We start from the raw sequence: 23,303 nt of genomic DNA, 5'->3' as shown, positions 1-23,303 counted from the left end.
GTGAGCTGTGACACCACAACACTCTACCAAGGGCAACATAGTGAAACATTATCTCAGAAAAAAAAAAAAAGAAAAAGAAAATATGTCCTCATTGCATATTGTTTTGGGGGAAATTAATTAATGACAGTCATTATAATATGCTTCTTCTTAAAGAAATGGGGCAAGAGGACTTTAGATCTCAAGTGGACAATCTTGGGAAATATTAGGAGAAGAGCTTGAAACCAAAATCCTATAATAAAAAAATGATGGATATGCTCCAACTCTGACTTCAAGGCAATATGAAATTCTGGATATGCTATTATAGAAATGTTATGAAGATCTTAAAATATTCAACACAAAAAACCCCAGAAACACTGTTAGAATTAAAGTTAGTTCAGAATTAAAATAATGCAAAGGTAAACACTGAGTTTAAAATGACAAAAACAAAAATTACAAGCCTGAAAATTTCAGTCACCTTTAGCAAATACAAACATTGTATTAATTACCAGAAAGCTAGGCTGCTGGCTTTCACTTACAAGTGAGGACAGATGACAGCCTCCATTAAAACAGTCAAGCTACCCTCAGACCATTTAGACATCTAAGCTTGATTAGTAAGAGTCATCCAGTTCTATTTTTCTGTCTCACACCCCCTACAAAAAATCAAGAGTCAGTAAGTCCTATCATTCTATCCATCTCAAATCCATCCTTTCACCATTGCTGGAGCAGATGACTTCTTAATTGATGTCACTTTCCTAAACAAGCCCCACATGCAGGTCCCCAACACACTCTCATCTCCAACACCCCATTCTCCACACTGCTAATCCCCAGGCCAATGATGTAAAATGAATTTAGACGTGTTGTTACCCTGTTGAAAGTATAAACTCCTCAACCTTCCTTTCAAACAGAGCAGCCACACACACAGGTTTCCTCTTTCATGTGTCTATTTATGACTGCCGTCCAGGGATAATAATTAACAGCTTCCCTTCATTTTCAAGTCCTGAATACTAAAATATACTGCCATCTTATCAATAAGGCCATTCTTCATTGTCTAGTTCCACCTATCTCTTCAGGCACATTTCCAGCCAGACCCAAAAGATTCTAGCCATCCTATTTTCTGAAGTGTTTTCTTTCACTTCTTATCTTTGTCCTAGAATAGGCTGTGCACAGCTCCCTTCCCCAACTCAGCAAATTCCTGCTCTTGTTGTAGATTCAACATAAACATCTATTCCCGGCAAAGGCAGCTAACTTCCTTTTTGCAAGATGATATACTCCTCTTTCAATTTTATTGAAACACAGTATTTATACATAATTATGGGGTGGATGTGATATTTTGTTACATAAATAGTGATCAAGTCAGGATATTTAGGGTATCCATCAGCTAACATTTATCATTTCTATGTGCTAGAAACATTTCAAGTTCTCTTTTCTAGCTATTCTGAAATAGACAATACATTGTTGTTAATACATTGTTGTTAATCATCTTTCTCTGCTGTCAAACATTAGAACTTACCCCTTCTGGGTTTGTACCCATTGACCATCGTCTCTTCATCCCACCCTCCCCACATTTGGTAACTATCATTCCATTCTCTAACTCTATGAGATCAACTTTTTTAGTTCCACGCGTAAGTAAGAACATACAATATTTTGTGTGCCAGTGCCTGGTTTAATTCACTTAATGACTTCTAGTTCCAGCTGTGTTGCTACAAAGACAGATCTCCCTCTTTGGTATAGGAGGGTAATACTGCACTGTGTACACACATCACAGTTGCTTTGTCCATTCACACCTTGATGGGTACTTAGGCTCCTTATCTTTGCTATTGTGAATAATGCTACAATAAACCTGGGGGTGCAGGTATCCCTTTGATGTAGTTCTTTACTTTCCTTCAGATAAATTCTCAGTAGTAAAATTGCTAGATTATATGGTAGCTCTATTTTTAGTTTTTCCAGAACTCTCCATGTTTTCCATAGAGGCTGTCTAATTTGCATTCCCACCAACAGTGTGTTAAGAGTCCTCCTTTCTCTCCTGTCTGTTATTTTTTGTCTTTTTAGTAACACCCATTCTAACTGGAGTGATTTTGTGGTTTTGACTTACATTAGTGATCTTGAGCATTTCTTCATATACCTGTTGCTAATTTGTGTTACCTTCTTCTGAGAAATGTCTGCTCGTGTCCTTTGCCTGCTATTTAATGGATTATCTGGTTTTTGCTCGAGTTGTTTGAGTTCCATTCTAATATTGTGGATATTAGTCCCCTGTCAGATGAATACCTTGCAAATATTTTCTCCCATTCCACAGATTGTCTCCTTCCTCTGCTGACTGTTCTCTCTGATGCGCAGAAGCTTTTTACTTAAATACTGTCCCATTTGTCTGTTTTTGGTTTTGCTACCTGTGTTTGAGGTCTTAGCTATAAAATCTTTGCCTAGACCAACGTCCTCAAGTGTTTCCCTCGTGTTTTCTTTCAGTGGTTTTATAATTTCTTATAAATTATAGAATTTATTTATAAGAATATATTTCTTATAAATTATAGAATTTATAAGAATATATAAATTTCTTATAAATTATAAAGGTCTTACATTTAGGTCTTTAATCCATTTTGAATTGACTTTTATAAATGGTGAGAAACAGGAGTTTAGTTTCATTTTTCTGCAGATGACTATCGAGAGAGTGTCCTTTCTCCAAGGTATGCTTTGTTTTTACTGGCCTTTCTCCAATGTATGTTTTATTTTTATTGAAAATCAGTTGGCTGTGGATTTGTTTCTGGTTCTCTATTATGTTTCATTGGTCTACGTGTCTCTTTTTATATGCCATGCTGTTTGGGTCATTATGTCCTCGTAACATATTTTGAAGTCAGGCATGTGATGCTCCAGCTTTATTCTTTTTCCTCAGGATTACACTAGCTATGCGGTCTCTTTTTAGTTCCATATGAATTTCAACATAGGACAAATAATTATTTTATTGCCTGTCTCTGGCACTTAATTGTGAGATCCATGAGAACAGAAATCAACTTTAAACTCAGCAGCTGACACAGAAAAGCTCAACAAAGCACCTGAAAGAATGAGAACCAGTCATTCAGAGTCTGAGGTGCATTTCATGCAAACAGGAAATACATAAATAAATGCTCTGTAAGAAGACAATCAAAGAGCAGAGTAGATAAAAATTGCAAGAGAATTATGTGAAAATGTTACTGTCTTAAAAATAAGAAAAATGCTTAAAAAATTGTAATGCTTCTAAGTAAGTTTAATGGGAAGAGTTAACTTCTCACATGCCTCTGTTCTTTTGGGACCCAAGGTTTGCAATACTTATTATCAGGCTTGAATAGCTGATGAAAAACTGACAGTTCACATGTGGCAATTACGTCCCCATGCTACTAACTATGTTTCACAGTTAAAATGAATATGCAAGAAATGTGTCTTCTTATGAGGTTTTAAGGATGATCCTACCTCCCTACGATTGAATAGCTACATTAATTTAAGGTTCTTAAAGTGATAATCCAGCTTTAAACAGCTGCTATTTCTGATAGGGGAAAAATACTTTCTTTATCAGCAACAAATCATTCCAACTTGAGAAATAACTAAGAAATTTATAAAGCAGCAAAGTCATTTACTTTCCACTTTGAATAAACAGAAGGGGTAAGTGGTAAAATGTGGCACAGCTGAATATATGTTACACTTAATATTTTGCATAACATGGCTAAAATATCCTTTTATTCCAGAAACTATTGATCACTTACTATGAATTTAAACTTTTAAAAGTTCACCTTACAAGAATTCATTTATATAAGCAAAACTGATTTCTAAATGAAAAAGTATTTATTTGGATAAGTTACATAATAGCTAAAATTAAGCATACCAATATGCCCTGTCTACCATGAGATGGGATCTGTTGTACTCCTAATACGAGAGTACATAAATCACAACCTGTATCACAACCCTGTATCACAACCCACTAAACTGTAGATGACTCCCTCCCACTGATTTCAACCTAGCTGTAGAATTTCAAGTAGCTTTATGGTTCATCAGAGCTATCCTCTGACTCTATAAGACTAATGTGAATAGAGGGGGGCGGCAGCGACGCGCTGGGGGAAAGATGGAAGACTACCAAGCTTCGGAGGAGACTGCTTTTGTTGTTGATGAAGTGAGCAACATTGTGAAAGAGGCTATAGAAAGTGAGGTCGGGGGTAACGCATACCAGCACAGCAAGGTCAATCAGTGGACCACAAATGTAGTAGAACAAACCTTAAGCCAACTCACCAAGCTGGGGAAACCATTCAAATACATTGTGACCTGTGTAATTATACAGAAGAATGGGGCCGGACTTCACACAGCAAGCTCCTGCTTCTGGGACAGCTCTACTGACGGGAGCTGCACCGTGCGATGGGAGAACAAGACCATGTACTGCATCGTCAGCACCTTTGGACTTTCCATCTGACCTTCTTGTTCAGCCTGTGACCTTTCTCCTTTGTCTCAACACTTGTATCCATCTTCTAACCACCAACCACGAATTCAAACACCCTTCTTGTTTTCTTTAAGCGTGTTTTGTGGCACTCTCAAAATGTTGAGAAAAGGAACCAAATGGCTGCACTGTTGTGTAACTGTACACCATAGTCATACAAGAGTTTGCTGTAGGTAGTCTGAAGCCTGTGTGGCCACTTGTCTTAACTCTGAATATTTCTTTTCAAAGGTGCTAAAAATTACAATCTGCTAATGTGAAACTTGCTTTACTCCCTGAACTGATTCAAACACACTTACTTTATACTTTTGTTAGAATAAATTATTCAAATTTAAAAAAAAAAAGATTAATGTGAATAATATAAACTAATTACCTTAAAGTGCACAGAGTATATGGTTTATGTGTATTTCCATATATGGTTTATGTGTATTTCTCTGATAAATATTTTCTAACTTTTACAATAAGAATACTGTTTGATAGGAAAAAATAAATTTATTAGGTATCCTTAATTAGCACTTAAATTTAACTTCTCTTCTAATGATCTAAAAGTCAAATTACCCTATTAGAAAATAAATGTCCTTGATTTAAGCTCTAATGTACTAGAAATAATCTAAAAGAAATAAAAATCATCTGAGGATGAAAAAAATAAAACTTTTTTAGGAAGAATCATCTTATTTGTAAGGAAAATAATTTTGCCCATCCATACATATATCATCACTGTTTTAAGATAACTGAGCTTAAATTTTCTACATTACGAGAATGTTTATAAATCAGCTTTTGCTATTAATTAAAATATTCCTAACTACTCTTCTTAACTTTTAAAAATACCCTTTAGTGAGTTACCCCTAAAAGCACACTGGATTTGACTCAGATGCTGGAAACTTAGGAGACCATAGGCAATGACCATATGCAACTTCCTTTGACCCCTAAAACCCTAGGCTGCTGTCCCTCCCCAGTGACCATGAACAAACAGCTCTGTGTGTGCAGCTGACTGGTAAAAGGCTCAGATGTTCATTCACCCTGCAGCTAGCTGGTACCACCAGGATGGTGCAGTCTCAGCAGACGCAAGGGCACAGAATGGCCTACCTACCTACAGGCTTCTTATTAGAGAGATGTTTGTTTTCTAAATTCTAACAACCTTTAAACTCACAGGAAGGATTGCAAGGGACTGCCTCTGAAGAAGATGGCATCCTGCTGATACACATAAGTTTTCCTTTTGTTAAACATCATCCTCTTCCTGTGCCTGCCACATCCCCATAGAGGATGGTAGGAGGCTGGGCTTACAAACAACACAGACAGTGACCATGTACTTCAGTCACAGTCCCAGCACTCATTAAAGCATTACGTCAATAAAAGAGAAAAACAGGTTTTTTGTGCACTTTCTCTTTTATTCGTGCACCACAGACTGTGCTGGATACCAGGTACACAGTGGTGAACAAAGTAAATGTGCCCTTTGCAGTTATTATGCTTACAAATCACTGTAATGCTATTCAAGTTTAAGAGAGTTGCCTTCTGGGATCCTGCAAATCCTGCAGTTGTCCTGTGCAGTGAAACGGATGAATAGCAAAGCTAGAGTTGGTGTGCACTTGTTCCAGAGCTTGCGATGCCCACAGCCTACTGCTATTGAGAGAAAGTTAAATTTCCTTAATAGTTCAGATGAATGTCTTGAATGAGTTACCTTCTGATCTCCACATGATGTCTTCAATGTTTGTCTATGATACTAAATTTGGCAGGTAAGAAAATTAATAGGACCATCTATATAAATCACAATCAGTCTCAGCAACAGCACAAGGACCCAGCAAAGTTTCTCTTTCTGATATTCATACTTTTAACAGTAAAGTGCTAAAGCACCTGCCGTACACCAAACACAGCACCTGGTTCTGATGCCACTGCCAAACAGACCATTCTACTGGAATACCACTGTTAGAAGTACATTAAAAGGATAAGCATTTTTTCCATAAATAAATAACAACACAACTGAGTTTTCAAAATGGTGAAAAAATGTGTGACATATGAGAAAAATTTGTTCTTAAGCCAAGTAAATATTTTTCTTGCTTGTATGTATATCCAATAAAGATACAAAAAGCAGACTGATAATAAAAGGAAAGCAGAGTCATCAAATCATTGGATTACTGCAAGGGGATAATGAAAAAGAACAACTCCCTAAGAATTTCACTTAACAATAGAGCAACTCATATTACCAAACTCCCTACATGATATAAAGAGAATTAAAATAAAAGAACAAACGTGGCCTGAATTCAAGGTATTTGTGTACAGAGTCTGTGATCCCAGCCCTTCGAATGCACCTCTATTTTACATTATTATTTAACACATTCCATTACAGAGCACTGTTCAGGGGATGAGTTTCACAAGTGACCTGACTCGAGGTCAAGGCCTGTGTTCTATTAAGCTTCTATCCCTAACACATCCTTTGAAACCACTTGCTGAAGGAGTAAGAACCAATTACTAAAAACATCCCCAGTACATGCTCCTCTGTGTGGAGTGATGGAGGATGGTGTCACAGAGAGGATGAGAAGCTGAGTATTTCCATAAGCAAAGTCAGGAAAGCACATTTCAACAAGAGCCGGAGGACAAAGTCTAGATTCACTACAGGCCACAACATAGGGGAACACCATTCGCAAGGCAGCCGAAGCCTGAGGGCCCCACAGAAGAGCTATTTCATTCCACAGGCATCACGGAGTCACTGGAGTGTTTTCAGTGAGGGGAGTAACAAAATCCCAGCACTACTTCAGGAAGATTGCTTGGGCAGCCGTGTGAAGGATGGATTAGGGGAGATTACTTGGGTTTTACTTCAATAACCTAGGTGAGATTCAATAAAGACCTGAACAAGGGTGGTGGCAATACGAAGAATGAGCAGAGGAGAGAACAAGCTAAAAGGAGCATCCAGAAGATACGCAAGGAACAATGGAGACAGACGATGGAAGACCAAATGCCGCAGAGATGGACGAGAACAGGGCCACCTGGAGAGCAGACATTCACCAGCGGCCAGGAGAGACCTCGTGTCAGCAACTAGGCCTGGTGACTTCACCTTGTCTAGCCCATTAGAACCCACTGATAAGAAACAAGGGCTTTTAAAAAGATAAGCTGTCTAATTAAAAGCCTGTGCCACTGGCAGGCCCTTCACAGGTTTAGTGCTTGGAATTCAGCAGAGAGGGCACACTGCCAGCCCTTCAGTTCCAATGGGATTCACAGCACAGACATTCTCATACATCATACAACCAAACTGATTTGATGAGTTATTTTAAACAATAATTTAGCCTAAAAATAAATGCACTGGAAATCCAAATGGATTCAGTAAAAGGTGGACATAGTAAATACGGTGCCCACTGCAGCTGGCCATGCCTCCACAACTCCGGGTCCACAGGGTTTCTAACACTACAATACCAGAATACGGAATTCTTTTCTTTACAGAGAACATTCCCTAGCAAATCTAATAATTTTTTTTTCCTATAAAAGTAAGGCAACAGTAATGGGACTGTCACCCCTGAGGCTATATAACTAGAGAGGGAATTATAAACGTATAAACATATTACTACTCTTTAAAATTAAGTCTTAGAAGGCTCCCCTTCAGGCTGTCCAAGTCCTAAGGATCTGCTGTGCCATAGCTCTGAGGACAAACTTCATCACCGAAGGACACAAGAAAGCCAAACGCAACACAAATCTGCGATGGCGGCAGGGCCATCTGACATCCCACCAGGGCCCACAGATATCCCTGTTTAATTTCTCAATATCCAAGTGAATGATACTATCAAAGATAAAAATCTGTTAGGAGTAGAAACATTCTTACTTATTTTTCTCACTTTTATTTTTGACTCAATAATAACAGTAACAAAAATTCTTATTTATTAAAAAAATAGTAAAAATCGCAGTAAAAATCGCTTACTGAAAAAGGGCACTTGAATATAGCAGCTCAATTCATAATTACAAGAATATGGAAACAATCCAAGTGTTCGTCAACCCACAAATGAATTAATAAACTGTGGTATATGTGTACATTGAAATACTATTCAGCCATGAAAAATGATGGAGACTTTGTGTCTTTTTGTATTTACTTGGATGGATCTCCCAAGTACATTCTCCTAAGTATCTCAAGAATGCAAAAGCAAGCATCTCATGTGCTCTGTACTAATCTGAAACTAGTAGGTCAACTATAGGCTCACAGGAGATAAAAACATAATTAAATTCAAGAAGAGGAAGGAGGGGAAAGGGCTGGGTAAGTTCCCACCTATGGTCACCATGTAGGATATATGACACACTTACTGGATCATGGACTCAACTACCAGACTTTGGAGTCTACCTTACAAACACAAATAATGTAACCCAGTAGTGTGTAAAAAAATAAAATACTTAAAAAATTAAAAAGGCTAGTTTAAATAACCAAGACTAACTTATTAGCCAAAGGGAAAATGCCTAATTAACTTTTCCAACATATAATTAAGACGGACCACTTAACATTTCAGAAATTCAGTTGTACTTTGACCCCAGAAATTTTTGTCATAATGTGCCGCAGCATAAAAACATTGCTTTATCAATTCTCTATTGAATCATTTCCCTGGTAGGTTGTCCTCTCTCAAAAGTTCTCAAAAGCAGCATCTTTGTAAACCAAGTTGCCATGTCTTCATGTTGAGAAGAAATTCTTTCTTATAAAACAAGTTGCAATGTCTCTACGTTAAAAAGAAATTCCCAAGGTCAACTCGCTAGATCTACACCGGGATCCATTTTACAAAGCTAATTACCTAAGCAAACAAGTTCTTAAAACACTAAAAGACACAAATGGGAAGGATATAGAGAGCAGTATAGCCCCCGCACAAAGATGACATGCAAATTTATGAAACGTTCCACATATTCTAAAAAATGAAAACAAGCCCATTTGTGTCCTCTGATAAAGGACAGCCCCCCCCCCGCCAAAAAAAGTAAAGAACCTGAGGCAAAAGGCAGCAAAATCACAACAGAAGCTGTCTGTGCTTCTCTTTTCCCTTCCTCCTCCTTTCTCCCCACCTCCCTTTAGGTTTGCATGCCCTATATACACAATGAACATTATTGAAGTCAACTGTATGAATAAATTTAAAAAATAACCATTCTCCTTTAGGACATGTAGTAAGCGCCTGCAGTCGGACTTTTGGCTTTATCCACCTTCTGACGAGGCTAACCATTTGCTGGGCCTTATACTACATCCTTTACATGTATTAATCCCCCAGATTCTCAAAATTATCATATAAAGCAGTGGTTCTCAACCTTTCTAATGCCTCCTAATGCTGCGACCCTTTAATACAGTTCCTCACGTTGTGGTGACCCCCAACCATAAAAATATTTTTTATGCTACTTCATAACTGTAATTTTGCTACTGTTATGAATCATAATGTAAATATCTGATTTGCAGGATGTATTTTCATTGTTACAAAGGGGTCATGACCCACAGGTTGAGAACCGCTGATACAAAGAAAAGATCAAAGGTGTGACTATAACCCACATTTTACACAAGAAGAAAGTGAAACAGGTTAAGTAACCTAGCCAAGACAACAGAAGTGGAGCAAGGGCTGTCGGGGGCATCTGACAGCGAGCCCAGCCTGCACCCAGCGCTCCACCACCCACTCCCTGCCTCCTCCAGAACCAGCCAACCATCTTGCCAGACACCACTGCCCTCCCAGCTCTTCAGCTCCTCTCACGCCATCACCCCTCCTCTTTCCAAAGCCTTAGTGGGATAGTGGGTTCCAGTTATGCAACCGAGTCACGGGCTGAACTGGGGCTAAGGGTAGAAATGGGAAATGAGTAAGCGCAAGGGGTTGACAAATTTTGACCAATTTTTGTGTAATTTTTGTTTACTAGTAAGACAAGAACTTTACGAATTTTCATAATATTAAGGAATGAATGCTTCCTTGAGAAGAATTTTTTTCTTGAGAAAAAGTGAAGACAATGTAAAAACTAAAACTTTAATACTTTTAGGAAGAAATACAGAAGGACAGCTTTACAACTTTGTAGGAGCAAAAAACAATGTTCTCTCAAAAGACACAAAAATCACAGACCATGAATGAGAAGACTGATACATACATACATATGCACACACATTTACTGCATTAAGATAAAAATGTTTCTGAACTGAAAAGATGATAAATGGGAAATTAAAAGGCATAGACTAAAAGACATTTGCCACTTGCCTTTCACCTGGAGGAGCCCAGCACCAGTATCTGGCACTGATCAGACTTCTACAGACTTTACCAAAGAAAGGGATGTAAAATGTAATCTTACAGCTGTTTGACTTCACATTTCTCTGGTTACTCTGTCATCACTACCAAAATTCAGGCTCTTTTCATGTGGCTACTGGGCATTTGGAGTCCTGAGAACTGCTTGTTCATACTGTTTGCCCAATTTCATACCAAGTAAATAATCCAAACAGGATTCTCCTTATTCATCCATAAAAGTTCATACAATGATAAAGTTCAAATTTAAAATATCAAGTTAGTATGAAGTGGATGTTTTCCTAAAAGTCAATCAATGGTATATTTATAGTAGAAAGATTGGCAAGTACTAAATTTGACTTGTTAGTGACTTAATTATTCTGATTTTGGGCCACCCTGATTAAAGTTTTTATTTCTGCTTGTAAACAATGAACTTTTAAATTACAAATCAATTTAGAACTTTACACATATACTGGCAAAGCATATGAATTAATAATTCTCAAGAGTAAACAGCCTCATTAGTAACCAAAAAAAACAATGAACTAAGTCAGTAAATTCCCATTTTCTAGAAATCTAAGTGGCAATGGATTTCTGAGTAACAGCAGCCATTCTCGGTGATGAGATACAGCAATACCCTCTCAGACAGTGCTGGTGAGATGTAATTCAGTACAACCTAACTGCTGGGAAATGCAGGAATCTGTGGTGCAGCCTTAAAAATGTTAATAGCATCTGACCTTGTCATTTACCTTGCAGAATTTATTCAAAGGAAAAGTCACTCACTAGCTTCCTCACTCCACAAGGACATTCATCTCAGTGTTATGTCTAAATTTAGCATCATTCATTAAAGAGCACAGGACACCGAAAAGTTGGCTTCTAAACAACTTCAGGCAGCAACAGATCTGCTTTTTTCTTTAAGAAATTCATACATGATAAGGTTACTACTCACACATTTCTGTCACTGAGGAAGAAAAAATGCCCAGAATAATATACTACATTTTTCCACTACAGTAAAATAGAAACATGTTTTTAGACCACTTCACAGGGCATTTAATTCTCTTCCTCTGAGACGAAACTCAAGACAAACACTGATCTGCTTTCTGTCACCACAGATTTGCTCACATTTTCTAAAATTTTGTATAAATGCAATTTTATAATATGTACCCTTTTGAATCTACCTTCTTTCACTTAATATGATAAGAGTTGAGATTTATCTTTCCTTTATTGACAAGTAGAACACCATTGCATTGATGTACCACGTTTTGTCTATCCTTTCACCTGCAAATGGACATAAAGATGGGTTTCCTGTTTGAGTCTATCGTAAATACTACTGATATGAATGTTTATGGAGAAGTCTTTGTATGAGAATAAAAAGACTGAAGTATAAGGTGTGCATATGGTTTATGTTTTTAAAACTTGGCAAACTGTTTTCCAAAGTGGTTATGCTATTACACATTTCCACCAGCAATGTATGAGAGTTCTAGTTTCTCCATATCTTCACTAACACATGGTAGAGTTAGTCTTTATAATTTTATTACTCATTCTAATAAGGTATAGTTAGTGAAATGCACTGTTTATTTTACTTAGTTTTAAAATTATTTTTTTCCTTGCTATAAATTAAACTTAAGTATTAAAAAAGCTGAAGTATTAAGATTTCATAGCTGCCCCTGGACTAATGAATTTCTTCTTACTAAAGGTATAGAATAAAGTCTGGACAACCAAATGATAAGGATGTTGTGGAAGAATTTCATGTCTTGGGTGGATGGATGAAAAATATCTCTTTAAATGTACATATATCCTAATATCTCATGGATTCTATTAATTGAAAAAATGTTCAGAATTACAGCCAAGGGAAATAATTTCTAGAGAAGGTTAATAAGACAAAGCTATTCAAATAGAAAAACAGAACTTGTTCAAGGAGTAAGTATATACTACTATTTTGAGACATACCCTGTCAAGGTTCCCAGACACTAAAAAGTCTACTATTAACAAAAAAATTCAAGGTAAACTTATTTGTTATTAAAACTATCTGCTCGAACATCCGTGCTTTATCCATATATAAAGTCCATGCCTTCTGGTCCACAACATCTGATTTACCATCAGCCTTCTGGTTTCCCCTAGTTCCCTACACACTGTAAGCTCCAACGTTCATCACCACAAAGAGACTCCCCTGAAAATACTCCATTCTTTTCCTTCTGGTCCTTAAACCAAACCTGCCAAATAAGTCTTTTCCATTGCATCTCGCCCTCACCATCCATTCTTCCCGCTCCAATCCCCTATTCTCAAGCTACAGGAGAATAAACAAAACATACATATGTAGATTAAAAACTCTGAGATAAATGTTTCTTACCCTTTGGTGATTCCCTGAAGAAGAATGCATCACTCTGGCCCTGCTCCAACATCCTGAAAAACTTGCATTTGTTTTTCAAGATTCATTGTAAATTTTACTTTCTCTGGGTTCCCCATCACCCACTTGCAAAGATGAGAGATTCCTCCTCAGGGTTTCCAACTTGCTCATGAGGCTTTTCATACCTTTACAATAAGCACCTGAGCCCCAAATAGCCACCTAAACTGAAAGTATCCTCCACTACAGAATAAAATTCACAGGCTTCAGACAGCTAAGTCCCAGGCTACTACCCGGATCAGAGCTACTTTCCAAAAAGTTAAAATTACTTCAACCCTGATTTTGAAATATGTGAAGTCCTGGAGTAATTTTTTCAGTAAAGAAGTATCTTCGGGCAGCACCTGTGGCTCAGTGAGTAGGGCGGCCCCATATACTGAGGGTGGCGGGTTCAAACCCAGCCCCGGCCAAACTGCAACAAAAAAATAGCTGGGCGTTGTAGCGTACGCCTAGTCCCAGCTGCTCGGGAGGCTGAGGCAAGGGAATCACGTAAGCCCAAGAGCTGGAGGTTGCTGTGAGCTGTATGACGCCACGGCACTCTACCAAGGGCAGTAAAGTGAGACTCTGTCTCTAAAAAAAAAAAAAAAAAAAAGAAGTATCTTCAATTTTAGTTATTTAAGAGATATTTGCTCAAATGCAGTTACCACTAATGGGTCAGACGGTACAACATTCTGTAAATACGATGATTTAAATAAGAGAAGCACCCTTAACTCTGAAAGTTTTCTTAGCCTTTTTTGCACATAGATGCCACCAAAGTTATCAAGCTACCTATAAACAATCCACAAACTTGAGATAATTTAATGCGAAAAATTGGAAATATGACTTTGCTTGGCATCATTTATCACAAGTTAGAACGATTTCCACTTAAATAATTCTCAACTTGTTTAATACATCTCTTAACACTCTATTGAGTACAAATACAGGAAATAGGTTCTTTAAACACACAAGAATCTGAGACCTGTCAATCCATCTTAGATAAGTATTACAGGCACTGGCACATTTGCACCAACAATGTACCATTGTGATCATATCAAGAGATAGATGCCCTGTTTCCCAATTAATGATGCCACATCTACAGGAGCACACAAGAAATAGATAGCTTCTGGTCACCAAGCAAGTACCACCATCATCAAGTTGTAACAGTACAACAGGGTTTCTTTGTTCAATGATATGTAGCTTAAATTTTTAGATCTGCTCCAAAGATTCTTTCAATAAATAGTCACTCCAACTTCACACTAGCCACACTGTGAGTAAGCCCCAAATAGCTGGGTGTTCAAGGGAATAAAGAATGTATGGCATCTGTATTAACTCTCAAAGAAATAGTCATGTCTCATAACATACACACAATAATCCTGATGCACAAAAGGAAGGTATAAAACCCTGATTATTTAGAAAAGTCTGGAGCATTCCAACCTGTGGGAACAAAAGCTCCTGAGCTCACTCTGGATCCTTCTAGACCTCTAAAAATGAAGAGTGTCCTCTTCATTTGTCTCCTTTAAGATACTCTTTGTAATAAATCGGTAAACATAAGTAAATGCTTCCCTGAGTTCTGTGAGCTGCTCTAACAAATCAATCAAATGTAGTGAGGGAGTCAAAAGAACCCCAATTTGAAGCCAGTCGGTGAGAAGTTCTGGAGGCCTGGACTTGGGCCTGGTGGGGAGGAGGGAGCTGTCAGTCTTGGGGACTGAGCTCTCGACTTGCGGGAACTGATTGATGCTATCTCCAGTGGACAGTGTTGGAACTGAAACCGAGGATGCCCTACTGGTGTCCACTGCATGGTGCGTGGAGAAAACCCCACGTTTGGTAACAGAAGTCTTCTGTGCTGACTACTGTGGTGGGAGAGCAGAGGAAAAACACAGATTGAGAATGTTTTCCACAACATTACCTCTGCCTCAAAATATTAAAAGTTTAATATTAACCTTAACACAAAATGCCTAGTAAGCTCCTGTTTTATTTGTTTATTCCTTTCCTTTTGCAATTATCTATTTTATAAGCTTTTATCTAACATCTCCTGCCATAGCACCTCAGAGCAAAGCCTCATTATTTTCTATTTCTAAACAAAGAAACAAAAAACAAAGGTAAACTGTAGAAATGTGTGTTTGATGGGTGGAGTTCTTTGCTTTCCCACTAGCACATGTAAAGGAATAAATATTTAAAACATACAGCATAATGTTCCGGAATATTCAATAGCCACATGGTACAATCATTTGATCATTGCTTCAAAGCAAATGCTCTTAATTGGTGAGCTTTAAAATAATATGCTTAAAGAAAGTAGAGGCTGTTAAAGAGAATGTACCTACACTTAGGTGCTGGACAGCAATGCTTTAGTCAAGGCAAGACCACATACGTGTGCACCCACACACCACGGATTATAACGAAGCTGAAAAATTCCTTTCACCTTGTGACCACGGCTCTGTTCTTACGCAGCAGCACAACACGTTCCTCGCGTGTCTGTGGTGAGGGTGGTATAAATAAAACTACTGCACTGCAGCTGTATAGATGTCTGAGACACACAATTGATGTACGGTACATAATACTCGATAATGACAATAAACGACTGTGTTTCTGCTTTGTGTGTTTACTTTAGAGTGTCCTCTACTTACACGGTAAGTTACCCATCAGGCAGCCTCAGGCAGCCTTCAGGAGGGACTCCAGGACAGCTCCATGTGTGTTTGCTCTTGAAGATCTTCTACTGGGACAAGATGTAGAGTGGAAGGCAGTTGACACTGACCCTGCATAGGCCTAGGGTAACATGTATGTTTATATCTTACTTTTTTTTTCCTTTTTTTTTGAGACAGAGTCTCACTCTGTCGATCTGGGTACAGTGTCATGGCATCATCAGAGCTCACTGCAACCTCAAACTCTTAGGCTTGAGCAATCTTCTTGCCTCAGCCTCCTGAGTAACTGGGACCACAGGTGTGCACCACTATGCCCAGTTAGTTTTTCTATTTTTAGTAGAGTTAGAGTCTTGCTCTTCTTCAGACTGGTCTGAAACTCTTGAGTTCAAGCAATCCAACCGCCTCAGCCTCCCACAGTGGTAGGATTACAGGTGTGAGTCATTGTACCTGGCCTTACCTTAGTTTTTATTAAAAAAAACTTTCCAAAGTAAAAAAAAAAAAAAATTAAAATAGAAAAAGCTTACTGAATAAGGATATAAAGAAAGGAAGTATTTTTATATAGTTGCATAATGTTTTTGTTTTAAGCTGTATTATTACAAAAAAGTAATAAAGTTAAAAAACATTAAAAAGTTTATAAAGTAAAAAAAGTTACAGTAAGTTAAAGTTCATGTATTAGTGAAAAATAAAATTTTCATATAAATTTGGCGCAGCCCCCCTATACAGTGTTTATAAAGTCCACAGAAGTGTACGGTGAGGTCCAAGGCCTTCAGACTCACCCATCCCTGACTCACTGACTCACACAGAGTAACTTGCAGTCCTGCAAGCACCATTCACTGTATGTCTCCAAAATGGGAATACCATTTTTATCTTTTATGCCGTATTTTATGGTATCTTTTCTATGCTTAGATATGTTTAAATAGACAAATATTTTCCATTGTGTTACAACTGCTGATGGGATTCAGTACAACAATGCGATGTGCAGATCTGCAGCCTCAGAGTGGCAGGTCACACACCACACGGCCTGGATGAAGAGCAGGCTCCACCATCTAAGTATGCAGAAGTACGTTCTATGATGTTCACAAAATGATGGAAGCACCTAATAATACACTTCTCAGAATGTAACCCTGTTCAGTGACATGTGACTATACTGTAATTAATGGCATCGCATAGGGGTAAATATCTTGTGGGAATTGAAAAAGAATCGGAGATTCTCTAATGATCTTTAAGTAAGGTTATTTTATTCTGTGAGTTAAATAAAACTGAACTTTATCAATCAAGCTTGAGTTAACATAAAACTATATCTAGAAGTAATCTCCAAAAGCAATTTGTGGCTAAAGCATTTTAATTCACAGATATGCTGACTATTCCTCTGAATACACTGACGTCTGCATCGACATGCACAACAAAGCATCTCCTGACAACTGTCCTTCTGGAGCAACAGAGCAGTCACAGACACAGACAGTGAAACAAAGAATCCCACTGACCTTTTTATGTAATCATACAATATACAGCCCCGGGAATAACTTCAAAGGCATGATTCCTTTACATAAAGATCTCTAAACAGGATACCAACCCAGGAGGTTTGTTAGCACTGAGAAGTAAGTGGCAGAAAGGGTTGCTTCAACTGACAAGGGTAGTTCAAGCTTTGATCCAGATCAACCAAAGACATAAACATATGCAGGTATTCGTCAGGTATGGTACCCAGGTCGGACTCATACAGAATCCAGGAGACAAATCTCAAAGGCACAGTTCACTGATTTTTACTTGCGTACTTACCTGGGAAACTGTCAAAGACGATGATTTTCAACACTGCGTAAGATTCCCCTGTGTCCTCCATCAGGTCACACTGTTACCTGACTCTGTGACCGCAGTTCAATTTTACCTTTTCTTGACCATCACAGGAAAGTCATCACACACACGTGCTCGTTTGTGTCTCACTTCTTTGGCTAAATATTAAGTCTGTGAAATTCACCCACATTGCTGGACATGTTGATAGTTTGTTCTTACCAATTACTCAGAATGCACCATAATTTATTTATCTATTCATGAGACATTTGAGTTGTTTCCAATTTGAGGATGTTATGAATTAACATCTTCTTTGTGTTTTTTGTGGATGTATTCAGGAGAGCAACTGCTAGGTTGTGAGGCAGGCATATGCGTAGCTCTAGTAAATTCTGCCAAAATTTTTTCTGAAGTATCAGAAGGAAAAGAACTACCTTTTTTCAACATGCAGAATGATTTTTGTTATTTCTTATTTTATACCACATATATGTAAAGTTAGATACCCTGCAGGCCATGATTCCATCTCAACTCAAATGTGACAGTCACCTGGGAATTCTTTTAAAAAGAACAATTCCTTCATCTTCCCATATGCAGCCAAACAAACGCCCACTGGTTGGTGAGGATTAGGAACGACTCCTTCATGACTTGTATTATCAGAAGCAAAACTATAAATGTAATGAATGGGTTAAACAGTATTTTTTAAGAAAATAAAGTGTCATGTAAATGAAATATATTATTACTTTATTTAATTTGTTTAAATTATCTTCACCTAGAAGTGAGAACTAAAGTTCATAAATTTTTAAAAATGTTTAATGCTTGTTTCTATGTTTCTAATAAAAGAGAAAAAATTTTGATTAACTATAGCAACCACTGCACTCAAAATCAGCAAATCCAAGTCAAAATGGTATTTTTAGAAGTGAAAGGAATCCCTTTTTAAGAGAAATAACACAGTGCTCTACAAAGCAACCACATCATCAGAAACAGCTTACAATAAAGGAAAAATCTCAGAGATAAGAGCATTAGTTTAAGACTCCTTTCAAAAAATAATGACAATCTGAAACTTGTCACTTGACCTTCGTTTACCTTATATGATGATCATGAAGAAGTCATGGCCTTATGAAAAACTTTGCAACAGCAGACTCAACTTCTTGAGTAAATATGCAAAAATAGCACCGAGCCATCTCTCCATACCAAAAAAAGGTGAAAAGCTATAAAAAGCTTAATTTTCAGAGATGTTATATAGGAACGATTAAAAAAGAACTGAAGAAAGATTTAGGCAAATTTATGGGTGAGACCATACATTACCTGAAAGAGGATGGATGCCAGAGAAGACACAGTGAAGGCTTACACTGAGCGGACACAGGGACTAACTTTGGCAATGGAACCAATGGATTATGCCTGTGGACCTTAGCAAATAAACACTACCATTTCTCGACATTAAGAAGACTTCTTTAGAAGCAGAAAATCATTAACCTGGAACAGGAAATTTAAGAGACCAGACAGGCAAGCTCTTTTTCTAAAGGAGAGGAAGCATACATAACTCCACAGAAAAGAGTCCCAGCCCAGCACCAGCTCACACATTTTAAAGGATGACAAGTGAAAGACTGAATATGTAGGTCATCAAGATGCATATCCAGGGTCCAGAAGGTAAATGAGGGAGGGTCAAAAGCATATTTCACTTGCCTGAAGAGATGCTAAAGTTAAACATGAACCCACAATTTGCCTGATGCATCAGTCTGATTACAGCACATACTGCCCTTTGTGAGCTGCTCCAAGGAATCTATCATCAGCCTGTGGTTCCATTTCTTTTAAGCAAAAAGCAAGGCATCCCTCTTTCTTTCAGCTGCAGAAACTACAGTCTCTTTTATAAATTACAAAAATAGCCTGTGATGGATCTTTCAACAAGTGCTTCCAAAAAGTATTATCTCTCCCCCTAAATAATCACCTTTTAATTCCAAATGTTCATATTCACACAACTGCAGAAGTTCTTGAAACATTAAAAGTATACCTTAAAACCAAAATCAAGCTTCAAATGCAACAGTTCTTTTATTCTCAATGATTCTAAATCACAACTGAAAAAATAAAAAGCCTGGTTCTTTGCTTTCAACCAATACGTGTATAATTCCAGGAGTCCAATCATGTAAACATTCACATAAAATATCTTAACTGGATGTATTTGGAAGAGACAAGCTGATCCAGGAAGGTGATCAACTTTCAACTTCATCTGGCATCTCAGTAAGATGACAGGACATATACTTATAATTGATATTAGTCACTAATTGAGCGGATTCACACATTAGGATGCTGTAAACTCCCATGGTATGTAAATTGGAGCCATTATTCACTAACAAAGCAGTATTTTTTTCTTTAAAAACAACTTACCCAGATATTCTATACTGTTACAATATATATATAAAAAAAGGAGTATTCTAGATGCTCAATTTAAAGCCAAATGGGTGCTTATAATTAACTAAAGAATTTCAATTATACATATTTATAAAGATAGATTTTTACATGGTGTTTATCTATAAAAGACATCCAGTCAAAATATATAATGTATATATGTAGACCTCTTTCTTCCTAAGTTCACATTTAAAATTTTTAGATTATACCATGAAGTTCATATTTACACTCCTAGCATTGATTTAGTTTATAAATATCCTTTTTTTCCTTTTTTTTATTTTTATTAAATCATAGCTGTGTACATTAATTATAAATATCCTCTTTATGCTATCAAAATAAACTGCTAAGACTAATGTTCTAAAGCACATATTCTTAGCGAAACATTTAGCCATACATTATCTTATACCGTATACTTACTACATCAAACTTCTGAGTGATGTTCCCCTGCACATCAAGTAAATAAACCTTGCCATAATGTGTGCCCAGAGCCAAAAACTGTAAGAAGAACAAAGAGGTAGATTAATTACTGTGTTATTAACACACGATTGGTAATTAAACCATTTTCAAAGTCAAGACACAATGTATAAATGATCTGCAATGTCTCGGAAGATATGCATTCCTTGGAGAAGGCTTGTTTCCAGCTTCAGGGAAATAACAGAACGGGACCTATTTTATTGTGATAGTGTAAGGTAGCTGTCAGAATGACTCATGAGGACCCTCATCTACTGACAACTAATGGTGTGTATGCGGTCTGTACACAATGCCTGACGGACTGAGGTAGTAAATTAAAAATGCAGCCGTGAGAGCACGACCAACCTACAGTTGAACTCAAAGTCAGAAAGAAATGATCAAGAAACTCCCCCTAATTTATGGCAAATGTGTAAATCTGTGCTATCATTTAAACTGCACACATGCACACAAATATTTTTTAGACTGGAAAATCCATGCCATATTGAGGCACTGAAAAACTCAGACACATTATACTATCAGTCAGCTTTAATATGCCTTTAAAGTTAATGTATAATATTGAGTGTAAATGTTTATATTCTAATGTAAAAAAAAAAATCCTTTTCTGTCATAAAATAACCTGAGCTACATGTTCATTTTATGACATAAAAACTACTTCACAAATGTTTAATTCTTTGCACTAACCCTAAGCAAATCAGAAGAAACTTTCGGACCTGAAATATGACATGAGAGTTGTCTTCCTTTTTATTTCTGTAAGCATTACTCAAATAGTCTGAAATTCTCTGTATTTCATTGCATGTGAACATGCTTCATTGCAACCCATAATGAAATGCTCAAATTTACAGGCACTACTAAGCGTTTCAGTCAAGCAGCACAATCTTTGAAAAATAACCTTACAGAAAGTCAAGATTTAAAAGGATTTATCAAAATGGAATTGCTTAAAATGAAATTTCAGTTCGGGCACTTAAAATATGAAGCTACATTAAAGAGGAGTCACAAAAAGGGAAAGAAGGGGTTCATTAGAAATTCATCCCCTGCAATGCCTTTCACTCCTGCAAGGTTGCCTTTTTTCAAGAAGAAAAAAGTCCCCAGGGTAAAAAAATCAATACTGGTTAATAAAACATCAGGTGTGCAGACATAACTAGGTATGACGATTCCGCTGCACAGGCCTGCCTGAATGCACCGGGTGCCATGACGATTAGTCATCCAGGGCAGACAGCAAGCCTGGTGAAAACAGGATGCTTGGGCGCTGGAAGGGAAAGGGGAAGAGGTAATTCTAGGGGGAAATTAGTCTGAATATTTAAGCCAAATAGGAATGTTTCCTCCAGAGCAAAAGAACATTCAAATCAGAAATAGGGGACTCAAATGGTTGTAATTTTATCTCTATAGTGGCATTATGACAATACTTAAGAGAAATAACCACCTATTAGGAACTAAAAACAAATGGTACTCCATTCTGAGGCTATCTGTGGTAAAAGAATGGGTCTTAAAAGCTCACAGCACCCCAAGTATCTCACGGTATTGATCCTTCTCATAAATACTGTATTTAGTTTGTTAGGAAACCGAGGGAGCTCCAATCCTTAAAGTACTTTAATACTGTGTCATTCTCTGACACCTCTGTAAAGGCCATTTTTGAACTTCTATTATAATTATTTTTTATTTTATGGAAGTTTTAGAGGTTTGATACAGGGTACTGTAGTGAAATATTAATTCCTTCCCTTTTCTTTTCAAAATTACTAGTTTTATTCATTTAATATTTAAGGTAGAAAGAAAACATAAATAATTATGACTTTATAGTTTCATTCTATAACTACAATTATGTTAGAACATCTCTGAAAAGGAAATTCAGTTATTTCTTTATGACAAGCTACCTTTTGCTTAGGAAAACATTTCATTATTTAGATTAATTATTGCTATTTCCTTTTAGAAATAAATATGTGCTCTTCACAAGAGTTTAAGAAGCTGATTATATTTAATTACTAAAATTATGGATGACTCATATCCATATCTTCACTTTCTCAAGTTTCTTTTTTTTTTTGAGACAGAGCCTCAAGCTGTCACCCTGGGTAGAGTGCTGTGGCATCATAGCTCACAGCAATCTCCAACTCCTTGGCTTAAGCAATTCTCTTGCCTCATCCTCCCAAATAGTTGGTACTACAGGCGCCCGCCACAACACTCAGCTATTTTTTGGTTGTAGTTGTCATTGTTTGATAGGCCTGGGCTGGATTCGAACCCGCCACCTTTAGGATATGTGGCTGGCGCCTTAGCCTCTTGAGCTACAGGCACGGAGCCGACTTTCTCAAGTTTTTGACTACTTAAATACAACAAAAAATGCAAAGCTGGCCACATATGTTACTGGCCACAAACGTGACAGACTCTAAATACTAATTCTTCAAATTTTACTCTCCTTCCAGGCATTAATAATCTTGAGCTTTTCTAACGACTGAGTTTTGTTTCTTTTTTCTAACCTGAAAGCACTTAAAATCCAGGATGGACAAAGAATACATGCAATTTCATCAGTCCCTTTCATGTTTAACCACGTAAAGTTAACTCATTTAAGCACACCTACTTTTACTTTAAACTTTATGAAAACAACATAAATAACTTACATATGTAAGTCCCCATAAGGATTGGGCTTTTTGTAAGTAAACAAATAGAAAAGGTGAAAAGCAGTTCTTCGGACATCACAAAAGAAACAAAAAATAGTACATTTCAAATTTGGTCAGCTGTATAATATCTACCATTCACATAGTGTCTTACGGTATTCAAAGCTTTAGAGCAGAGCATGCCTTCAATTACACGAGGAAATGAGTTTGGGAACTGGTGACAGTCCCCAGAATCAGTCAGTGAGCGGCTGAGTTAGGGTTGAAATACTTGTGGCTGGATGAGAATCCTCTTAAATAGACCCTGGATAAGGAATGCGGGTTCTAAAACAGGGCTGTCCAACCTGTGGCCCCCATGCTGATTTTGTTGATGACTTTTTTTTGCTTATCTGTGGTGTCAGACATCAT

The 23,303-nt window shown here is 37.3% G+C and overlaps 2 protein-coding genes and 1 non-coding gene across 8 annotated transcripts in view; 2 read left to right on the top strand and 1 right to left on the bottom strand.

The window, feature by feature from the left end:
- VPS41 (VPS41 subunit of HOPS complex) overlaps nt 1–23,303 on the bottom strand; it is a 230,393-nt gene that overhangs the window by 161,960 nt on the left and 45,130 nt on the right. For all 6 annotated transcript variants that reach the window (XR_008383629.1, XR_008383626.1, XR_008383627.1 and 3 more), the window contains one exon: nt 20,242–20,319. Coding sequence is in view for 2 of the 6 variants with exons in the window: in XM_053608791.1 (XP_053464766.1) it covers nt 20,242–20,319 (78 nt within the window). In the remaining 4 variants the exon portion in view is untranslated. The remainder of the gene's footprint in view (nt 1–20,241; nt 20,320–23,303) is intronic.
- On the top strand, nt 4,039–4,770 carry LOC128598441 (dynein light chain Tctex-type 1-like). Its single transcript, XM_053608799.1, has one exon. It carries the CDS (start codon nt 4,064–4,066, stop codon nt 4,403–4,405), a length of 342 nt encoding a protein of 113 aa, XP_053464774.1. The 5' UTR covers nt 4,039–4,063; the 3' UTR covers nt 4,406–4,770.
- On the top strand, nt 9,194–9,295 carry LOC128560581 (U6 spliceosomal RNA). The gene has a single exon (XR_008373066.1). It is a non-coding gene; the product is annotated as a U6 spliceosomal RNA (small nuclear RNA).

This window comes from Nycticebus coucang, chromosome 11 (assembly GCF_027406575.1).
Source record: "Nycticebus coucang isolate mNycCou1 chromosome 11, mNycCou1.pri, whole genome shotgun sequence".
Classification (NCBI taxonomy): Eukaryota; Metazoa; Chordata; class Mammalia; order Primates; family Lorisidae; genus Nycticebus; species Nycticebus coucang.
This window is presented reverse-complemented; position numbering and strand designations above follow the sequence as displayed.

Coding starts and splice junctions, on each gene's coding strand:
- LOC128598441 (XM_053608799.1), top strand. CDS start 4,064: ATGGAAGACTACCAAGCTTCGGAGGAGACTGCTTTTGTTGTTGATGAA.